Source organism: Ranitomeya variabilis, chromosome 8 (genome assembly GCF_051348905.1).
Source record: "Ranitomeya variabilis isolate aRanVar5 chromosome 8, aRanVar5.hap1, whole genome shotgun sequence".
NCBI lineage: Eukaryota > Metazoa > Chordata > Amphibia > Anura > Dendrobatidae > Ranitomeya > Ranitomeya variabilis.
The window spans coordinates 204,051,796-204,074,749 of NC_135239.1; the positions used below are offsets into that span (position 1 = coordinate 204,051,796).

Genomic DNA, 22,954 nt, shown 5'->3' on the forward strand with positions numbered 1-22,954 from the left:
CACGCAGATTCCCATAAAAATCAACAAAATGGAAAATCTTCGTAGTCTCGAGTCTTCGGAACGCTCCATTATCTTCATGCTGTTTCCAGATTTTTAATATCCCAGAAGTGGTAAGAACTTTATAGCGTCTCTTATCTCCTTTATTACGAGTTTTATTGAAAGGGTGGAGTAACAAAACCTCTCATCTTTTATTGGTAAATCAGGTTTAGGTATTGAAAACAAGAGTGATTAGTCAATGCCAATGCCAGGCGATTCGTCCTTGACTGATTACAGGTATGGGAAGATGCCATCTGTGGCGCACTAAGGTTTTATTATTTCTAAATAATCAAATTACAAGAATAAATTGCCTTGTTTTTGTGACCACTGTTATGACCCCAGTGGACAGGGTCTCAGAGGAACGTGTAAGTCTGCAAGATACAAAAATCCAGCTCATAGGGCTGTGGTAACTGGGTTGACCAAATAGCTACTCCTAACGCCACTAGAAGTAGCCGGGGATCATGCCTACGGTGATCGCTAGATGACTCGCGCCAGCCGGAGAATCTAACTACCCCTAGGAGAAGAAAACAAAGACCTCTCTTGCCTCCAGAGAAAGGGACCCCAAAGCAAGATACAAGCCCCCCACAAATAATAACGGTGAGGTAAGAGGAAATGACAAACACAGAAATTAACCAGGTTCAGCAAAGAGAGGCCAGCTTACTAATAGCAGAATATAGCAAGATAACTTATCTGGTCAACAAAAACCCTATAAAAATCCACGCTGGAGATTCAAGAACCCCCGAACCGTCTAACGGTCCGGGGGGAGAACACCAGCCCCCTAGAGCTTCCAGCAAAGGTCAGGATACAGATAGGAACAAGCTGGACAAAAATACCAAACAAAACAAAAGCAAAAAGCAAAGAAGCAGACTTAGCTTGAAAAACAGGAACCAGGATCAGAGGACAAGAGCACAACAGATTAGCTCTGATTTCAACGATGCCAGGCATTGAACTGAAGGTCCAGGGAGCTTATATAGCAACGCCCCTGAACTAACGGCCCAGGTGAGGATATAGGAAAAGACAGACGCTCCAGAGTCAAATCACTAATGACCACTAGAGGGAGCAAAAAGCAAAATCACAACAGTACCCCCCCCCCTTAGTGAGGGGTCACCGAACCCTCACCACGACCACCAGGGCGATCAGGATGAGCGGCATGAAAGGCACGAACTAAATCGGCCGCATGAACATCAGAGGCGACCACCCAGGAATTATCTTCCTGACCATAGCCCTTCCACTTGACCAGGTACTGAAGCCTCCGCCTGGAGAGACGAGAATCCAAGATCTTCTCCACCACGTACTCCAACTCGCCCTCAACCAACACCGGAGCAGGAGGCTCAGCAGAAGGAACCACAGGCACAACGTACCGCCGCAACAAGGACCTATGAAACACGTTGTGGATAGCAAACGACACAGGTAGATCCAGGCGAAAGGATACAGGATTAAGAATTTCCAATATCTTGTAAGGACCAATAAAACGAGGTTTAAATTTGGGAGAGGAAACCTTCATAGGAACAAAGCGGGAAGAAAGCCACACCAAATCCCCAACACGTAGTCGGGGACCCACACCGCGGCGGCGGTTGGCAAAGCGCTGAGCCCTCTCCTGTGACAACTTCAAGTTGTCCACCACAAGATTCCAGATCCGCTGCAACCTATCCACCACAGAATCCACCCCAGGGCAGTCAGAAGGTTCCACATGACCCGAAGAAAAACGAGGGTGGAAACCAGAGTTGCAGAAAAACGGCGAAACCAAGGTGGCGGAACTAGCCCGATTATTAAGGGCAAACTCAGCCAACGGCAAGAAGGTCACCCAATCGTCCTGATCAGCAGAGACAAAACACCTCAAATAAGCCTCCAAAGTCTGATTAGTTCGCTCCGTCTGTCCATTAGTCTGAGGATGGAAAGCAGACGAAAACGACAAGTCAATGCCCATCCTACTACAAAAGGATCGCCAGAATCTGGAAACGAACTGGGATCCTCTGTCTGACACAATATTCTCAGGGATGCCGTGCAAACGAACCACGTTCTGGAAAAACACAGGAACCAGATCGGAAGAGGAAGGCAGTTTAGGCAAAGGAACCAAATGGACCATCTTGGAGAAGCGATCACATATCACCCAGATAACAGACATGCCCTGAGACACCGGAAGATCAGAAATGAAATCCATGGAGATATGTGTCCAAGGTCTCTTAGGGACAGGCAAGGGCAAGAGCAACCCGCTGGCACGAGAACAGCAAGGCTTAGCTCGAGCACAAGTCCCACAGGACTGTACAAATGACCGCACATCCCTAGACAAGGAAGGCTACCAAAAGGATCTGGCCACCAGATCTCTGATGCCAAAAATTCCTGGGTGACCTGCCAACACCGAGGAATGAACCTCGGAAATGACTCTGCTGGTCCACCTATCAGGCACAAACAGTCTGTCAGGTGGACAAGAATCAGGCCTATCAGCCTGAAATCTCTGCAACACACGTCGCAGATCAGGAGAAATAGCTGACAAGATAATACCATCCTTAAGAATACCAACAGGTTCAGCGACTCCAGGAGCATCAGGCACAAAGCTCCTGGAAAGAGCATCGGCCTTCACATTCTTTGAACCTGGTAAATACGAGACAACAAAGTCAAAACGGGAGAAAAACAATGACCAGCGGGCCTGTCTAGGATTCAGGCGTTTAGCAGACTCGAGATACATCAGATTCTTGTGATCAGTCAAGACCACCACACGATGCTTAGCACCCTCGAGCCAATGACGCCACTCCTCAAATGCCCATTTCATGGCCAACAACTCCCGATTGCCCACATCATAATTTCGCTCCGCAGGCGAAAACTTCCTAGAGAAAAAGGCGCAAGGTCTCATAACAGAGCAACCAGGGCCTCTCTGCGACAAAACGGCCCCTGCTCCAATCTCTGAAGCATCCACCTCAACTTGAAAGGGAAGCGAGACATCAGGCTGGCACAAAACAGGCGCCAAAGTAAACCGACGTTTCAACTCCTGGAAAGCCTCCACGGCAGCAGGAGCCCAATTAACCACATCGGAGCCCTTCTTGGTCATATCCGTCAAAGGTTTAACAATGCTAGAAAAGTTAGCGATAAAACGACGGTAGAAGTTAGCGAAACCCAAGAACTTCTGAAGACTCTTAACTGACGAGGGCTGAGTCCAATCAAGAATAGCTCGGACCTTGACTGGGTCCATCTCCACAGCAGAAGGGGAAAAAATGAACCCCAAAAAGGGAACCTTCTGTACACCAAAAAGACACTTTGAGCCCTTGACAAACAAAGAATTTTCACGCAAAATTTTAAAGACCATCCTGACCTGCTCCACATGCGAGTCCCAATTATCAGAAAAAAAAACAGAATATCATCCAGATAAACGATCAGAAATTTATCCAGATAGTTCCGGAAAATGTCATGCATAAAGGACTGAAAAACTGAAGGGGCATTAGAGAGCCCAAAAGGCATCACCAAGTACTCAAAATGACCTTCGGGCGTATTGAATGCGGTTTTCCATTCATCCCCTTGCTTAATGCGCACAAGGTTGTACGCACCACGAAGGTCTATCTTGGTAAACCACTTGGCACCTTTAATCCGGGCAAACAAGTCAGACAACAGCGGCAAAGGATACTGAAATTTGACAGTGATCTTATTTAAAAGCCGATAGTCAATACAAGGCCTCAAAGATCCGTCCTTTTTAGCCACAAAAAAGAATCCCGCACCAAGAGGGGAAGAAGACGGACGGATGTGTCCTTTCTCCAGAGACTCCTTGATATATGAACGCATAGCGGTATGTTCAGGTATCGACAGATTAAACAGTCTTCCCTTAGGAAATTTACTGCCTGGAATCAAATCTATTGCACAGTCACATTCCCTATGAGGAGGCAATGCACTGGACCTGGACTCGCTAAAGACATCCTGATAATCAGACAAGTACTCCGGAACTTCCGAAGGCGTAGAAGAAGCAATAGACACAGGCAGGGAATCCTCATGAATACCACGACAGCCCCAACTAGACACTGACATAGCCTTCCAGTCAAGGACTGGATTATGGGTCTGTAACCATGGCAGCCCCAAAACAACCAAATCATGCATTTTATGTAGAACGAGAAAACGTATCACCTCGCGGTGTTCAGGAGTCATGCACATGGTAACCTGTGTCCAATACTGCGGCTTATTTTCTGCCAATGGCGTAGCATCAATACCCCTAAGAGGGATAGGATTTTCTAATGGTTCAAGAATAAAACCACAGCGCTTAGCAAATGAGAGATCCATAAGACTCAGGGCAGCACCTGAATCTACAAACGCCATGACAGGATAAGATGACAGTGAGCAAATCAAAGTTACAGACAGAATAAACTTAGGATGCAAATTACCAACGGTGACAGGACTAACAACCTTAGATATACGTTTAGAGCATGCTGAGATAACATGTGTAGAATCACCACAGTAGTAGCACAAGCCATTCCGGCGTCTATGAATTTTCCTCTCATTTCTAGTCAGGATTCTATCACATTGCATCAAATCAGGTGTCCGTTCAGACAACACCATGAGGGAATTTGCGGTTTTTCTATCACATTGCATCACATCAGGTGTCTGTTCAGACAACAACATGAGGGAATTTGCGGTTTTGCGCTCCCGCAACCGCCGGTCAATTTGAATAGCCAGGGACATGGTATCATTCAGACCTGTGGGAATGGGAAAACCCACCATAACATTCTTAATGGCCTCAGAAAGGCCATTTCTAAAATTAGTGGCCAGTGCACACTCGTTCCAATGTGTCAGCACGGACCATTTCCGAAATTTTTGGCAATACACCTCAGCCTCATCCTGGCCCTGAGACATAGCCAGCAAGGCTTTCTCTGCCTGAATCTCAAGATTGGGTTCCTCATAAAGTAAACCGAGCGCCAGAAAAAAACGCATCAATATCAGCCAATGCCGGATCTCCTGGCGCCAACGAAAAAGCCCAATCCTGAGGGTCACCCCGCAAGAATGAAATAACAATTTTTACTTGTTGAGCAGAGTCTCCAGACGAACAAGGTTTCAGGGACAAAAATAATTTACAATTATTCCTGAAATTCCTAAACTTAAATCGGTCTCCTGAAAACAGTTCAGGAATCGGAATCTTGGGTTCAGACCTAGGATTTCTGGTAACATAATCTTGTATACCCTGCACACGAGCGGCAAGCTGGTCCACACTTGTAATCAAGGTCTGGACATTCATGTCTGCAGCAAGCTTAAGCCACTCTGAGGTAAAGGGGAAAAGAAAAAAAAAAATGAGAGAGGGAAAAAAAACCCTCAAAATTTTCTTTCTTATAATCCCACTTCTGCAATGCATTAAACATTTAATACTGGCCTGGCATACTGTTATGACCCCAGTGGACAGGGTCTCAGAGGAACGTGTAAGTCTGCAAGATACAAAAATCCAGCTCATAGGGCTGTGGTAACTGGGTTGACCAAATAGCTACTCCTAACGCCAACACTAGAAGTAGCCGGGGATCATGCCTACGGTGATCGCTAGATGACTCGCGCCAGCCGGAGAATCTAACTACCCCTAGGAGAAGAAAACAAAGACCTCTCTTGCCTCCAGAGAAAGGGACCCCAAAGCAAGATACAAGCCCCCCACAAATAATAACGGTGAGGTAAGAGGAAATGACAAACACAGAAATGAACCAGGTTCAGCAAAGAGAGGCCAGCTTACTAATAGCAGAATATAGCAAGATAACTTATCTGGTCAACAAAAACCCTATAAAAATCCACGCTGGAGATTCAAGAACCCCCGAACCGTCTAACGGTCCGGGGGGAGAACACCAGCCCCCTAGAGCTTCCAGCAAAGGTCAGGATACAGATAGGAACAAGCTGGACAAAAATACCAAACAAAACAAAAGCAAAAAGCAAAGAAGCAGACTTAGCTTGAAAAACAGGAACCAGGATCAGAGGACAAGAGCACAACAGATTAGCTCTGATTTCAACGATGCCAGGCATTGAACTGAAGGTCCAGGGAGCTTATATAGCAACGCCCCTGAACTAACGGCCCAGGTGAGGATATAGGAAAAGACAGACGCTCCAGAGTCAAATCACTAATGACCACTAGAGGGAGCAAAAAGCAAAATCACAACAGTACCCCCCCCCTTAGTGAGGGGTCAACGAACCCTCACCACGACCACCAGGGCGATCAGGATGAGCGGCATGAAAGGCACGAACTAAATCGGCCGCATGAACATCAGAGGCGACCACCCAGGAATTATCTTCCTGACCATAGCCCTTCCACTTGACCAGGTACTGAAGCCTCCGCCTGGAGAGACGAGAATCCAAGATCTTCTCCACCACGTACTCCAACTCGCCCTCAACCAACACCGGAGCAGGAGGCTCAGCAGAAGGAACCACAGGCACAACGTACCGCCGCAACAAGGACCTATGAAACACGTTGTGGATAGCAAACGACACAGGTAGATCCAGGCGAAAGGATACAGGATTAAGAATTTCCAATATCTTGTAAGGACCAATAAAACGAGGTTTAAATTTGGGAGAGGAAACCTTCATAGGAACAAAGCGGGAAGAAAGCCACACCAAATCCCCAACACGTAGTCGGGGACCCACACCGCGGCGGCGGTTGGCAAAGCGCTGAGCCCTCTCCTGTGACAACTTCAAGTTGTCCACCACAAGATTCCAGATCCGCTGCAACCTATCCACCACAGAATCCACCCCAGGGCAGTCAGAAGGTTCCACATGACCCGAAGAAAAACGAGGGTGGAAACCAGAGTTGCAGAAAAACGGCGAAACCAAGGTGGCGGAACTAGCCCGATTATTAAGGGCAAACTCAGCCAACGGCAAGAAGGTCACCCAATCGTCCTGATCAGCAGAGACAAAACACCTCAAATAAGCCTCCAAAGTCTGATTAGTTCGCTCCGTCTGTCCATTAGTCTGAGGATGGAAAGCAGACGAAAACGACAAGTCAATGCCCATCCTACTACAAAAGGATCGCCAGAATCTGGAAACGAACTGGGATCCTCTGTCTGACACAATATTCTCAGGGATGCCGTGCAAACGAACCACGTTCTGGAAAAACACAGGAACCAGATCGGAAGAGGAAGGCAGTTTAGGCAAAGGAACCAAATGGACCATCTTGGAGAAGCGATCACATATCACCCAGATAACAGACATGCCCTGAGACACCGGAAGATCAGAAATGAAATCCATGGAGATATGTGTCCAAGGTCTCTTAGGGACAGGCAAGGGCAAGAGCAACCCGCTGGCACGAGAACAGCAAGGCTTAGCTCGAGCACAAGTCCCACAGGACTGTACAAATGACCGCACATCCCTAGACAAGGAAGGCTACCAAAAGGATCTGGCCACCAGATCTCTGATGCCAAAAATTCCTGGGTGACCTGCCAACACCGAGGAATGAACCTCGGAAATGACTCTGCTGGTCCACCTATCAGGCACAAACAGTCTGTCAGGTGGACAAGAATCAGGCCTATCAGCCTGAAATCTCTGCAACACACGTCGCAGATCAGGAGAAATAGCTGACAAGATAATACCATCCTTAAGAATACCAACAGGTTCAGCGACTCCAGGAGCATCAGGCACAAAGCTCCTGGAAAGAGCATCGGCCTTCACATTCTTTGAACCTGGAAAATACGAGACAACAAAGTCAAAACGGGAGAAAAACAATGACCAGCGGGCCTGTCTAGGATTCAGGCGTTTAGCAGACTCGAGATACATCAGATTCTTGTGATCAGTCAAGACCACCACACGATGCTTAGCACCCTCGAGCCAATGACGCCACTCCTCAAATGCCCATTTCATGGCCAACAACTCCCGATTGCCCACATCATAATTTCGCTCCGCAGGCGAAAACTTCCTAGAGAAAAAGGCGCAAGGTCTCATAACAGAGCAACCAGGGCCTCTCTGCGACAAAACGGCCCCTGCTCCAATCTCTGAAGCATCCACCTCAACTTGAAAGGGAAGCGAGACATCAGGCTGGCACAAAACAGGCGCCAAAGTAAACCGACGTTTCAACTCCTGGAAAGCCTCCACGGCAGCAGGAGCCCAATTAACCACATCGGAGCCCTTCTTGGTCATATCCGTCAAAGGTTTAACAATGCTAGAAAAGTTAGCGATAAAACGACGGTAGAAGTTAGCGAAACCCAAGAACTTCTGAAGACTCTTAACTGACGAGGGCTGAGTCCAATCAAGAATAGCTCGGACCTTGACTGGGTCCATCTCCACAGCAGAAGGGGAAAAAATGAACCCCAAAAAGGGAACCTTCTGTACACCAAAAAGACACTTTGAGCCCTTGACAAACAAAGAATTTTCACGCAAAATTTTAAAGACCATCCTGACCTGCTCCACATGCGAGTCCCAATTATCAGAAAAAAACAGAATATCATCCAGATAAACGATCAGAAATTTATCCAGATAGTTCCGGAAAATGTCATGCATAAAGGACTGAAAAACTGAAGGGGCATTAGAGAGCCCAAAAGGCATCACCAAGTACTCAAAATGACCTTCGGGCGTATTGAATGCGGTTTTCCATTCATCCCCTTGCTTAATGCGCACAAGGTTGTACGCACCACGAAGGTCTATCTTGGTAAACCACTTGGCACCTTTAATCCGGGCAAACAAGTCAGACAACAGCGGCAAAGGATACTGAAATTTGACAGTGATCTTATTTAAAAGCCGATAGTCAATACAAGGCCTCAAAGATCCGTCCTTTTTAGCCACAAAAAAGAATCCCGCACCAAGAGGGGAAGAAGACGGACGGATGTGTCCTTTCTCCAGAGACTCCTTGATATATGAACGCATAGCGGTATGTTCAGGTATCGACAGATTAAACAGTCTTCCCTTAGGAAATTTACTGCCTGGAATCAAATCTATTGCACAGTCACATTCCCTATGAGGAGGCAATGCACTGGACCTGGACTCGCTAAAGACATCCTGATAATCAGACAAGTACTCCGGAACTTCCGAAGGCGTAGAAGAAGCAATAGACACAGGCAGGGAATCCTCATGAATACCACGACAGCCCCAACTAGACACTGACATAGCCTTCCAGTCAAGGACTGGATTATGGGTCTGTAACCATGGCAGCCCCAAAACAACCAAATCATGCATTTTATGTAGAACGAGAAAACGTATCACCTCGCGGTGTTCAGGAGTCATGCACATGGTAACCTGTGTCCAATACTGCGGTTTATTTGCTGCCAATGGTGTAGCATCAATACCCCTAAGAGGAATAGGATTTTCTAATGGTTCAAGAATAAAACCACAGCGCTTAGCAAATGAGAGATCCATAAGACTCAGGGCAGCACCTGAATCTACAAACGCCATGACAGGATAAGATGACAGTGAGCAAATCAAAGTTACAGACAGAATAAACTTAGGATGCAAATTACCAACGGTGACAGGACTAACAACCTTAGATATACGTTTAGAGCATGCTGAGATAACATGTGTAGAATCACCACAGTAGTAGCACAAGCCATTCCGGCGTCTATGAATTTTCCTCTCATTTCTAGTCAGGATTCTATCACATTGCATCAAATCAGGTGTCCGTTCAGACAACACCATGAGGGAATTTGCGGTTTTTCTATCACATTGCATCACATCAGGTGTCTGTTCAGACAACAACATGAGGGAATTTGCGGTTTTGCGCTCCCGCAACCGCCGGTCAATTTGAATAGCCAGGGACATGGTATCATTCAGACCTGTGGGAATGGGAAAACCCACCATAACATTCTTAATGGCCTCAGAAAGGCCATTTCTAAAATTAGTGGCCAGTGCACACTCGTTCCAATGTGTCAGCACGGACCATTTCCGAAATTTTTGGCAATACACCTCAGCCTCATCCTGGCCCTGAGACATAGCCAGCAAGGCTTTCTCTGCCTGAATCTCAAGATTGGGTTCCTCATAAAGTAAACCGAGCGCCAGAAAAAACGCATCAATATCAGCCAATGCCGGATCTCCTGGCGCCAACGAAAAAGCCCAATCCTGAGGGTCACCCCGCAAGAATGAAATAACAATTTTTACTTGTTGAGCAGAGTCTCCAGACGAACAAGGTTTCAGGGACAAAAATAATTTACAATTATTCCTGAAATTCCTAAACTTAAATCGGTCTCCTGAAAACAGTTCAGGAATCGGAATCTTGGGTTCAGACCTAGGATTTCTGGTAACATAATCTTGTATACCCTGCACACGAGCGGCAAGCTGGTCCACACTTGTAATCAAGGTCTGGACATTCATGTCTGCAGCAAGCTTAAGCCACTCTGAGGTAAAGGGGAAAAGAAAAAAAAAAATGAGAGAGGGAAAAAAAACCCTCAAAATTTTCTTTCTTATAATCCCACTTCTGCAATGCATTAAACATTTAATACTGGCCTGGCATACTGTTATGACCCCAGTGGACAGGGTCTCAGAGGAACGTGTAAGTCTGCAAGATACAAAAATCCAGCTCATAGGGCTGTGGTAACTGGGTTGACCAAATAGCTACTCCTAACGCCAACACTAGAAGTAGCCGGGGATCATGCCTACGGTGATCGCTAGATGACTCGCGCCAGCCGGAGAATCTAACTACCCCTAGGAGAAGAAAACAAAGACCTCTCTTGCCTCCAGAGAAAGGGACCCCAAAGCAAGATACAAGCCCCCCACAAATAATAACGGTGAGGTAAGAGGAAATGACAAACACAGAAATGAACCAGGTTCAGCAAAGAGAGGCCAGCTTACTAATAGCAGAATATAGCAAGATAACTTATCTGGTCAACAAAAACCCTATAAAAATCCACGCTGGAGATTCAAGAACCCCCGAACCGTCTAACGGTCCGGGGGGAGAACACCAGCCCCCTAGAGCTTCCAGCAAAGGTCAGGATACAGATAGGAACAAGCTGGACAAAAATACCAAACAAAACAAAAGCAAAAAGCAAAGAAGCAGACTTAGCTTGAAAAACAGGAACCAGGATCAGAGGACAAGAGCACAACAGATTAGCTCTGATTTCAACGATGCCAGGCATTGAACTGAAGGTCCAGGGAGCTTATATAGCAACGCCCCTGAACTAACGGCCCAGGTGAGGATATAGGAAAAGACAGACGCTCCAGAGTCAAATCACTAATGACCACTAGAGGGAGCAAAAAGCAAAATCACAACAGACCACCATATACCTGAATAGAGAGGGCCACACAATGACCTCTCCCGTGGACTCTGTGGAGACGGCACCCTCCAGCAATAGTCAAATGGTGGCCACCGGGTAAAAGGGTTGAGAATGGGCTTGTCACCCTCTTATAAAAATCACGGTCTGTTGTTTTATGTATCATCATTGCTATATGTTGAGCTGTCTTAGGAGCATGTTAATATTATGTTTAATTAAATATGTGTTGTTTTATGTACTGTAATATTTTATAACATGCTGTATGTTTATATCTATGCTATGACAATTGTGCATCAGATCCACTGAAGTTCTGTATGTGTGATGTAAAAATGTCCCGAGTCTAAAGTGTCCAGACACGGTGGCACAGATTAACAGGAGCGATGTCTGAAGCGATGAAAGCAAGAGCATAAAGAGTTAGCAAACTGAGCTGCTGTGGGAAATGCCGTCTTTAAAGAGTTAGCAAACTGAGCTGCTGTGGGAAATGCCGTCTTTACAGAGTTAGCAAACTGAGCTGCTGTGGGAAATGCCGTCTTTAAAGAGTTAGCAAACTGAGCTGCTGTGTGAAATGCCGTCTTTAAAGAGTTAGCAAACTGAGCTGCTGTGGGAAATGCCGTCATTAAAGAGTTAGCAAACTGAGCTGCTGTGGGAAATGCCGTCTTTAAAGAGTTAGCAAACTGAGCTGCTGTGTGAAATGCCGTCTTTAAAGAGTTAGCAAACTGAGCTGCTGTGGGAAATGCTGTCATTAAAGAGTTAGCAAACTGAGCTGCTGTGGGAAATGCCGTCTTTAAAGAGTTAGCAAACTGAGCTGCTGTGTGAAATGCCATCTTTAAAGAGTTAGCAAACTGAGCTGCTGTGGGAAATGCCGTCATTAAAGAGTTAGCAAACTGAGCTGCTGTGTGAAATGCTGTCTTTAAAGAGTTAGCAAACTGAGCTGCTGTGTGAAATGCTGTCTTTAAAGAGTTAACAAACTGAGCTGCTGTGAGTTATGCCATCTTTAAAGAGTTAGCAAACTGAACTGCTGTGGGAAATTTCATCTTTAGAAGTTTACAGTAAGAATTAGCATGCTTTCTTAAGCTCCCTGATTGTGTACTGAGAATAAGAAAATGCTGTTTGCTAGAAGAGAGAGTATTGTGCAGACAGAAGGAAAGGGGCCCCGCAGAAGATGTCTGCAAGATTTACCATCTTAGTGGTAAAGGGGCGAGTAACAATGGCCAATTGGTGTGCCACCTGGTGGGAGGAGAATGTTTTTAAGGGGACCTATCACCAGGCTTTCCCAGTATAAACTGAATCCACCACCTTTATTACCTCTTTTACAGCAGTTTAGCAAGCTGTGTACATGTCTCACACGCCCTCCATTTTTCTCCAAAATACTGTTTATTATCCACCCATATGGAGCGGTCCTGACCAATAATCGTCGCTTGTCTTGCTTCGGCGCCTCCTCTCCATCTTCTCCATTCTGTCATCCAAGTGTGGTCCAATGTTTTCCACGGACCCATTGACTGAGAGAGCGCCATCCAGGAGGCAAATCATGCATGCTGCGATACTTTTTCTTTGGACCACTGGGTCAAAGGAAAAAATAGAACATATGTCCTGAGTCATTGAAAAACATTGGTCCAAGTGCGATTCGATGTTTTGGCAAACTGTACTTGGATCGAATCTATGGTCGTCTGCACGAACCCGTACAGAGAGACGGAGGGCACTGCCACTTCAGACGGGAACATAGAACTTTGTACCAATTAGTGAAGAATGTATCCACCAAACCGTGAAGCTTATTCCTGACCATGATGGCTACCATGGCTTACAAAGAAAGAAATATATCTATATACTGAGTGCATTAAGGTTTATGTGATCGATAAATGTATGAATTCTCTAACACATTACTGCCATATTGACTATACTTATGCAGTTCTTTATTTTTCTATTATAAATCCATTGAAGCAAGTAAAAAATAATTAAAAATATCCATAACTTTTAGGGTTACATGTTTGCTACATCCAATCATACCAATACGGATTGTTGCTTTTCATCGCTTCCTTAAATTTGTGTCTTGTTAATTTGTCTGTTTCTTTGTTTTTACTAATTATTAGTAACTGAAAGAATATGCTCAAATTATTATATTTATTTACTTAATTAGACACCATCAAAATTAGCAGTTTATATTTGACTTACTTTTTCTATCCGCTGTAATTTTTTCTTTCATAGTGTTCAGCTGGGTTTCATGGAGCTCAGCCACCTGACCATACCAAAAGTGTTCAGTAGCTACATTCTAAGAGAGACATTAACTCCTAACATACTAGCCGTTAACTCCTAACATACTAGCCACCTCTATCCAGCCCTTTTTGACCTATACAGCAGTTATCTGTTCACCTCCTTCACCCTCCCTCTAAGCTCAGGGCCCTGCTCAGTCTTTCATAATCAAAATCCCATGCACGGCACCCAGCATTATAACAGCAGTTTCCACAGCAGTTCTCATCATGGCTCTCATTTTCCTGAGCCATGTGCTTGTTATCTCTATATGTAAATATAGCCAATCGAAAAAAAGCACTGACTGACTGTTAGGGTACCGTCTCACAGAACAATTTACCAATTATCACGACCAGCGATACGACCTGGCCGTGATCGTTGGTAAGTCGTTGTGTGTTCGCTGGAGTGCTGTCACACAGACAGCTCTCCAGCGACCAACGATGCCGAGGTCCCCGGGTAACCAGGGTAAACATCGGGTTACTAAGCGCAGGGCCGCGCTTAGTAACCCGGTGTTTACCCTGGTTACCATCGTAAATGAAAAAAAAACAAACAGTACATACTCACATTCCGGTGTCCGTCAGGTCCCTTGCCGTCTGCTTCCCGCACTGACTGACTGCCGGTCGTAAAGTGAAAGCACAGCACAGCGGTGACGTCACCGCTCTGCTCTCACTGTACGGCCGGCACTCACAGTCAGTGCGGGAAGCAGACGGCAAGGGACCTGACGGACACCGGAATGTGAGTATGTACTGTTTGTTTTTTTTACATTTACGATGGTAACCAGGGCAAACATCGGGTTACTAAGTGCGGCCCTGCGCTTAGTAACTCGATGTTTACCCTGGTTACAAGCGAACGCATCGCTGGATCGCTGTCACACACAACGATCCAGCGATGACAGCGGGAGATCCAGCGACGAAATAAAGTTCCAAACGATCTGCTACGACGTACGATTCTCAGCAGGGTCCCTGATCGCAGTAGCGTGTCAGACACCGCGAGATCGTAACGATATCGCTGGAATGTCACGGATCGTACCGTCGTAGCGATCAAAGTGCCAATGTGAGACAGTACCCTTAATGAGTAGTAGCTGAATGAAGCTGTTCACCAGGACTGTCACTCAAGGAACCATGAAGTGAGGAGAAACTGCGAAATGCTCATGAGATAACTTGAGAATGCTCCTTTATTTAAGAATAATATAAGGAAATACATTTTTCTAATAACAAGTCACATGTGAGGTTTGCAGGTCAGATCTGAAACTTGTGATATTGAGTAAGTAACAAGAAAATTATAAGGAATTAAACGATATGCAGAATTACAGTGCGGAAAATAAGTATTTGATTCGCTGCCGATTTTGCAGTTTTCCCGCCTACAAAGAATGGAGAGGTCTGTAATTTTTATCGTAAGTACATTTCACCTGTAAGAGACGGAATCTAAAAATAGTAGGAGGCTTCTTACAGAAAAACTAACAGGTCTGTGAGAGCCAGAATTCCTGCTGGTTGATCGATGATCAAATACTTATTTCATGCAATAAAATGCAATTTAATTATGTAAAAATCCTACAATGTGATTTTCTGTTTTTTTTAATGTTAGATTCTGTCTCTTACAAGTGAAGTGTACCTACGATAAAAATTACAGACCACCTCGTTCTTTGTAGGTGGGAAAACTTGCAAAATTGGCAGCGTATCAAATACTTATTTTCCCCACTATATATTAACTAATAAGTGAATTATCGTTTTCCATGCTTTGTAGCAGGGTGTAGTCCCGTCTCCTGTAGTGATGCTTCTGTAGAACCAGTCCAAGTACCGATAAGAGACCCAAGACCCCGATCACCACCACAAGTGCCGACACCGGGACTGTACGAAGATCCTGGGGCTCATCTGTAGGAAGGAGACAGGAGATGGTAAGATTTCAGGCAGAACTACTGTGCTCAATAATAGAGGAAATGGTGCTTGTCATAAATGACTCTACCAGCAGATGGAGCTGTAGAGCATTGGCCCCACATGTCACTGCATCGCAGGGGCTACAACTGGGCATAGGTGTAATGATTATTGCTAAATGGGAACAGCGCTCATCCAGAAGGTGATGGATTTTTTTTAGTTTATTTAAGTAACTTTTGCATTGGCCTGATGTGGACAGCCCGTTTAATTGGCCGTGTGTATGGGGGCACCCTGCTGGCATTGCTCACGTTGGCACACCTTACCCGTTAATAGAGTCATTGCCATTAGTAATGCTGTAGTTGCCAGTGTTGGGGCATGGCCTGTCCTTGTGGGCAGCAGGGATTATGGCGAAATAAAATCTCCATCCTGAGTCTCCCTGGAAAATATTTCTTTAGAGTCGGGAACATAATCTCACCCGATGAGACCCTGATGGGCCCCTGGGATAACCTGGCTGATCTGAGTTGCACTCTCGAGCTGCGGGTGTCTCGTCTGTGTCTCGGGGTGAGGCAGCCTTGGGTGCAGCGGTTCGGGATGGTCCCATTGTGACAGATGATGACGTTACAGGACAGATAAACTTCTGGAAAGTTGTCAAACTTAAATACATGAACACTGAAGCGCTGCAGCCGCTGATCCGGGACCGGATGGTTCTGTAGAGTCGAGTCCTGGGAGCAGCTGAAACAGAAAAAAAACCAGGAAAAACTCAAAAACTTTACATTAAAGTTGCCACTAGGGGGAGCCTGCTGCAAATGTATTAATATTGCTCTTGATGACTTTAATGGGAAGTCTATTTATGAGCGGTCATCGCCCCCTTGTGGTGGCTTCAAGTAGAAAAAATCATCTAATTTTATTTTATGATGACATTACTAGAAGATATGAGGTATCGCTGATATTGGTGAACACTGTGCCGGCGCTGTCTATAAAGGGGGCTATGCTGGTACTACTTATTGGGAGCACTTACTTCTTTTTATAGCGGGCATCTTGTTGGGATAGTTAAAGGTACGGGCTCTGTTGTCGCTCATTAAATACCTACCGACACCTGGCAAGTGGCCGACAGACCCCACATCAGCAATGCCTGGGTCTCCTACCCGAACAATGGGGTTACTTTGCTGGCGCTGTAGTAAGCTGGCACCTCTCCACTGGTATTGCTCAGTGGGTGTTGATTTAAGGGTCTTGCAATTGGCACTACTGTATATCTGGAGCATTTTGATGGTACTGTTTCTGGGGGGGTTGCTGGTCTGTACTGGGAGCCCTCTGCCGGTATTGTTATAGGACCCCCGGTTATGTTACTTACCCCTGTTGGATGAGATTGTACATCTGCTCGGATTCCCCCAGTGACGGAGAAGATTTGCATTTCTCTACAAGTATCTGGAGATGTTCATCTTCCGACTCCACCCTGAACTCCACGTGGAGGCTGCCATGAATGTCCACCTCGTAGGGATACCTAGTCACCAGGTCAGTGAAGTTCTCTGCTTGGTAAAGTCTCAGTGATACGTTATAATGTCCAAAAGAGACGACGTCGGTGACTTTAGGTTGGAAACTGAAGTCAAGAGTCTCGTTGGCCTGCATTTCACACCTCACCGGGATCTCAATGCGATGGACGCCGGTCCCGGGGACCGTCCCATAGATCGTGTTGATATAATAGGTTTTCTCATCTTCATTCTGTGGAAATGTCCAAGTTTGCAATATAAGAGCTGCGTATAAGAGTCACTTGATGAAGCTTCTCCCTATCATGCAGATTGCTATTTAGAATGGTATATACGAGTAATATATCGGGTCATTTAATAAAGTAAGCTAATTACTTCTTAAAATTTAGATTTTTTTGTAAGATTTCTATTGTTGGAAAACGCACCAGGACACTGGACCCGCATCTGTTGAATGGTATCTTGAGGAGGTAGTGATCCTTCTCCTCTTCTGCTCGGCACAGAGGATCCTTAAGGTGAATATCAAGTACATCTAGGTGAGCCCCCGATACCACGTTGTACGGTAAGATGTACTCCGCAGCATTCGAGAGACAACGGATCGAACTTTCTGGCTCCTTTGGTGATTCTGAAAAAAAAATGCAAAGCAGAAATATGTCTGAAAGCCTCACAAAGCATAAAGAACGGCACTGGTAACATAATGGAGTAAAGCATTGAGGTCTCAATCAGTCCTCATAATCCACTCGTATCCTCTGTCCTCCAGCGGGTATTTCTCATTGTCAGATATCTTTACAGGAAATAATAAACTAATAGATTTAAGACTCTTATCTATTAATCTTGAGATCAAGACGTCCCAATACATCCTTGTATTCCATAAATGGTCCACTGATGTTAACTGCTGCAATACGTCATTTCTCCTGCGGGTGTGCTGTTCGGAAACTAAACACTTGTTACCAGATTCTCATACAGATTACAGTTAATCACTGGAGATCACAGCGGACAAATTACCCGTTAGTGGATTTTTCTCACAAAAATGGAATTATGTTAATTGGAAATCACTTTAACTTAGGAACACAAGTACGGTAGATTTCTTTTGCCAGAAAAGGGAGCAAATTGATATTGGCTTTATACATTTTATACATTTATATACCATCTTTGCTTCATATACTATTTATATTTTCATAACATAATAAATCTAAACAATATTAGTGAAATAATTAAATAAATAGCATTTTCAGAATGGTATATAATGTAGATATAATCCTATATGGCTCTGGAAAAACATATCAAGACACAGGAACAATTAATAAACACCTTCTAATGTTCTTGGGAGAACATTAATAAATGTTATCCAGAAATATACATAGTAAAAACCGTATCTTGTAATGCAAAAATATACAAACGTGTAATAAAAATTATTACTTACTGTATATTTATTGAGCACTTTTATTGAGAATATTAGGAGGTGCACATGTTTTGATAGACTTTCCCATATATGATGAACCAGATTCCTAGGGAGTCGGCTTTGTCTACATTATATATTGTATGTTTTTTACAGTTTTCATGGATCCTGTTATCCATCCATAGCAGCGGACGCAGTCTTTTAGCTCCTAGAACATTCGCAGGTTGAGCTTCCCATATTCTTAGAAGTATGTAAAGGTTAGGAGGGCACGGAGAAAATATACCATCCTGGGTTGCAAATGAGGGAGCTCATTTTGATCATTACTACTCCTCTTATCTCACTATCTGTTCATAATATTAATGTAGAGCACACAATCATTTGCTATGTTATGCTAATTATACTATTGCAGTGAAGAACGTATCTCACCTGCATAGGGTCCACTCTCGCCCATTGAATATCCATAGGAGGCATAATTTCCAATGCCAAAAACATAAAGTGTGAATGTGGAGGTCTGGTGGTAGATCTCATGCTGCCCCTCCGTTTTATCCAATGTGACTTGCCGACCTATAAACCCATTGAGTTCTGTTCTGGTCGTTGGGTAAGAACTTAGTGGTTTTCCATCCAGGAAGAACTCCGAGTCTGAAGACACTTGAGAAACGATGAGGATGAAGTTGTCATTTGAAGATCGTGTCACAAACTGGTAATATCTTCTTCCCAGTAATGATGGTGGGACGGAGGTAAGAAATGGATCATATGGCATTTGTAATCCAGCTAAGTGAGATTCATGGAATAAATAGGAGACCATCACAGGTTTGGTGGCATTGATGAGGAGGATTTTGTCTACAGTGATTCGGACATAGGCGCCTTCTTGTAGACTATGACTGGTGGCATCTCGAGGGCTATCAATAGTCACATGGGTATCTGGACTTCCTGCAATTATAGTGATGACATCTTGAGTGTGGGTGAAGAATGGGAACACGGCAAAGACGTTCCCCCAGTTCTTCACAGGATGGAGCTGATCCATGAGGGTGTCACAAGCAGAGTTACTTCCTTTATAACAGGTATGTCCGGCAAACACAGCCACCGGGGCTGAAGATGAGACTTTGGTTCCCGTGAGGTCATCAGAGCTTTGAAACTGAATGACTTGTTGGTTCTCCAGTGACAATGACAATGAATCTCCAGTTTTGTAAGAAATCCCTTTATATGTGATGGATCCCGAGACTGTAATGTGCACCTGGACTTCATGTCCAAATCCATTGGCCACCGCAAATTGTCCACTGGTATTCGTAGGCTGTGAGTGTTTTTCACCCCCAGGAGTTATTATATAGTACTCCATACCCAGGTCTTCTTGTGGTAGACAGGTCATGGCATCACTGGTGGTGACGTGATTGTGGAATGCAAATACAGATATGGCCATATCGGATGTCACCATTATGACCTTGGAAGTGACGTCCTTCTCCGTTATCATGTACGTGTGGCCCAGAGACACCAGTCTACTGCTGTCCTGAGGAACATAAACCGTCTTATTGAAGAACGGCTGAGACACCGTCACCGTCACCGTAGCAGCTTTATCACAGGTCACAAGATACAAATGGATACTTGTTGATGAGTATGCAAAGTTATTTTCCATGAAAGCAGTTATAAATTTTCTTTGTATCTGTCCTGGTATAAAAAGGGAAAAATTACTGGTAGAACAGACATAAATGGTGAAATTTGTACAGGTTATAATGGGATCCCTGCATTGCCCCTTTCTAATACCGCTGCTCTCTTATGTGGGGGCTATTGAGACATACGGTAGCATTACATTTGAAAACTTCTTTGCTACATGTGGGAAATTAGGAGCGTGTGGCATATATTGATATTATTGAGTTTAACAGTTCGGAGCAAGCTCCTGAGAAGTCTAATGGTGGAAGCAAGCAGACAATATCGTAATATTTCACTCTATATTTATTTTTTTATTTACTAAGGATGCGAGCCCAAAAGGATCCTCTGGGGCGTGTCTTTAGGCTGCTCTGCTTTATTACCCTGTGAACAATGCTTCATTTGTAAAGACCATAAAAACTGGCACAAAAATAGGTGCTAAATAAAAAGAATCATTAGTTGAAAGTTTTTTATATACTGTAATTATTATTATTTATTTTTAAAGATACATATTTTCTTGGATGCTGTACATGTGAAAAGGGTTTACAGACATACTTACTTAAAGAATATATATATAATTAAGTAAACATAGTGGCAAACAGGTACAAAGGGGAGACGACCCATACCTCTTGAGCTTACTATCTACATTGTAATGGGAGGAGGAAGTTGTCCGAGGGGGTTGAAGCATCTTCAGTAGTGTGGAGGTGACAGCGGGGACATTGCAGGCTGTAGACTTTCCTGAAGAGATGAGTTTTCAGGTTACATCTGAACGTTTCAATTGTACAAGACATTTGGATATACTGATGCATTCAATTCCAAAAGACGGAGGATGCTCGGGAAAAATCTTAGAGGCGATTGGGTGAGGAACATACTACAGTGGAGGAGGTGAGGTCTTGTAAAGGACCAGAAATTATGCATGGGGAAGTGTAGGGAGATAAAATCTGAGATATATAGAGAAGTCAGATTATGGATGGCTTTGTGGGTCAGTGTTAGTAGTTTTAACTGGAAATATTGGGGAATTGGGAGCTAATGAAGGGATTTGCAGAAAGTAGAAGCAGAGTTGTAGCGAGGAGAGAGGTGGAATAGTTGGACAACAGAGTTAAATACAGAGTGGAGAGATGTGAGAGTGTTAGCAGGAAGGCCACAGAGGAGGATATTTAAGTAGTTGAGGTGGGAGGAGGATATTTCAGTAGTTGAGGCGGGAGATGATGAGGTCATGCACTATTATTTTAGTAGATTCAAGGTATGGGAAGGATGGATTCTGGAAATATTTTTGAGTTAGTGGATGCAGGCGGTGGTGAGAACTTGGATGTGCAATTTGAACTACAGAGCAGAGTTGAGGGTAACTCCGAGGCAGTGGACTTCTGGTATAGGGGAAAGCGTGGTGTTGTTTATTGTGATAGAAAGATCAGAGTCAAGTGGACTGGAGGAAAGTTGATAACTTAAAGTTTTGTTCCCATTAAGCTTTAGGAAGCATGATGAGAAGAAGGAGGATATGGCTGACAGACACTCTGGGATATTGGACAGCGGAGAGGTGACATCTGGGCCAGAAAGGTAGATCTGAGTGTCATCAATGTGTATATTAGAGGTACCAAACTCATTTTCATAGAGGACCTCATCAACATTATGGTTGCCTTCAAAGGGTTGCTTGTAATTGTGAGGGCTCATGCAGATGTTAGTGTAACACGGTACGAGCACAGACTGCAATCCACAGACAAGCCAGGGGCTATACTAGAGCTGTTCCTGGGTAGGTGGGCTATAAGACTCCATGAGTAGTAAGGCTAAGAGAATTATCTTTGGGTAGTATGGCTATAAGACAGCTGTCCCTTGCTGCCAGACCTCGGAGTCCAAGATGGCCTGCTCCCTATGCTAAGTATTGACTACATCTGCTGTGATTCAGAGATTAAACCACACAACAGTACTGGCTGACTGACTGCGTTCACTTTTCTGTGCTGGCTCACTGCGTTCACTTTTTTGTGCTGACTGACTGCGTTCACTTTTTTATGCTGGCTGACTGCATTCACTGACTTTTGCTGGCTGACTGTGTTCACTTTTTTGTGCTGGCTGACTGCATTCACTGTTTTTTGCTGGCTGACTGCATTCACTTTTTTGTGCTGGCTGATTGCATTCACTTTTTTTGTGCTGGCTGACTGCGTTTACTTTTTGTGCTGGCTGACAGCATTCACGTTTTTATACTGGCTGACTACTTTCACTTTTTATGCTGGCTGACTATTTTCACTTTTTTTGCTGGCTGACCGCATCACTTTTTTGTGCTGGCAGACTGCGATCACTTTTTTGTGCTGACTGACTGTGTTCACTTTTTTGTGCTGGGTGACTGCATTCACTTTTTTGTGCTGGCTGGCTGCTTTCACTTTTTTGTACTGGCTGACTGCATTCACTTTTTTGTGCTGACTGACTGCATTCACTTTTTTGTGCTGGCTGACTGCTTTCACTTTTTTTGTGCTGACTGACTGTGTTCACATTTTTGTGCTGGCTGACTGCATTCGCTTTTTTGTGCTGACTGACTGCGTTCACTTTTTTATGCTGGCTGACTGCATTCACTGACTTTTGCTGGCTGACTGTGTTCACTTTTTTGTGCTGGCTGACTGCATTCACTGTTTTTTGCTGGCTGACTGCATTCACTTTTTTGTGCTGGCTGACTGCGTTCATTTTTTTGTGCTGGCTGACTGCGTTCACTTTTTTGTGCTGGCTGAATGCGCTCACTTTTTTGTGCTGGCTGACTGCATTTACTTTTTGTGCTGGCTGACAGCATTCACGTTTTTATACTGGCTGACTACTTTCACTTTTTATGCTGGCTGACTATTTTCACTTTTTTTGCTGGCTGACTGCATCACTTTTTTGTGCTGGCAGACTGCGATCACTTTTTTTGTGCTGACTGACTGTGTTCACTTTTTTTGTGCTGGGTGACTGCATTCACTTTTTTTGTGCTGGCTGACTGCTTTCACTTTTTTGTCCTGACTGACTGTGTTCACATTTTTGTGCTGGCTGACTGCATTCACTTTTTTTGTGCTGGCTGACTGCTTTCACATTTTTGTGCTGGCTGACTGCGTTCACTCTTTTGTGCTGACTGACTGCGTTCACTTTTTTGTGCTAGCTGACTGAGTTCACTTTTTTGTGCTGACTGACTACATTCAC

The 22,954-nt window shown here is 44.5% G+C and overlaps 1 protein-coding gene across 1 annotated transcript in view; it reads right to left on the reverse strand.

The window, feature by feature from the left end:
* LOC143788851 (uncharacterized) overlaps positions 1–21,466 on the reverse strand; it is a 29,974-nt gene extending 8,508 nt beyond the window's left edge. The window contains exons 1-6 of the mRNA XM_077278764.1: positions 21,391–21,466; positions 18,584–19,819; positions 17,187–17,383; positions 16,629–16,996; positions 15,753–16,009; positions 15,204–15,277 (exon numbers count right to left, since the gene is read on the reverse strand). Of these exons, the coding sequence (XP_077134879.1) occupies positions 15,204–15,277; positions 15,753–16,009; positions 16,629–16,996; positions 17,187–17,383; positions 18,584–19,819; positions 21,391–21,466 (2,208 nt within the window). The remainder of the gene's footprint in view (positions 1–15,203; positions 15,278–15,752; positions 16,010–16,628; positions 16,997–17,186; positions 17,384–18,583; positions 19,820–21,390) is intronic.
* Positions 21,467–22,954: the final 1,488 nt, after the last annotated feature.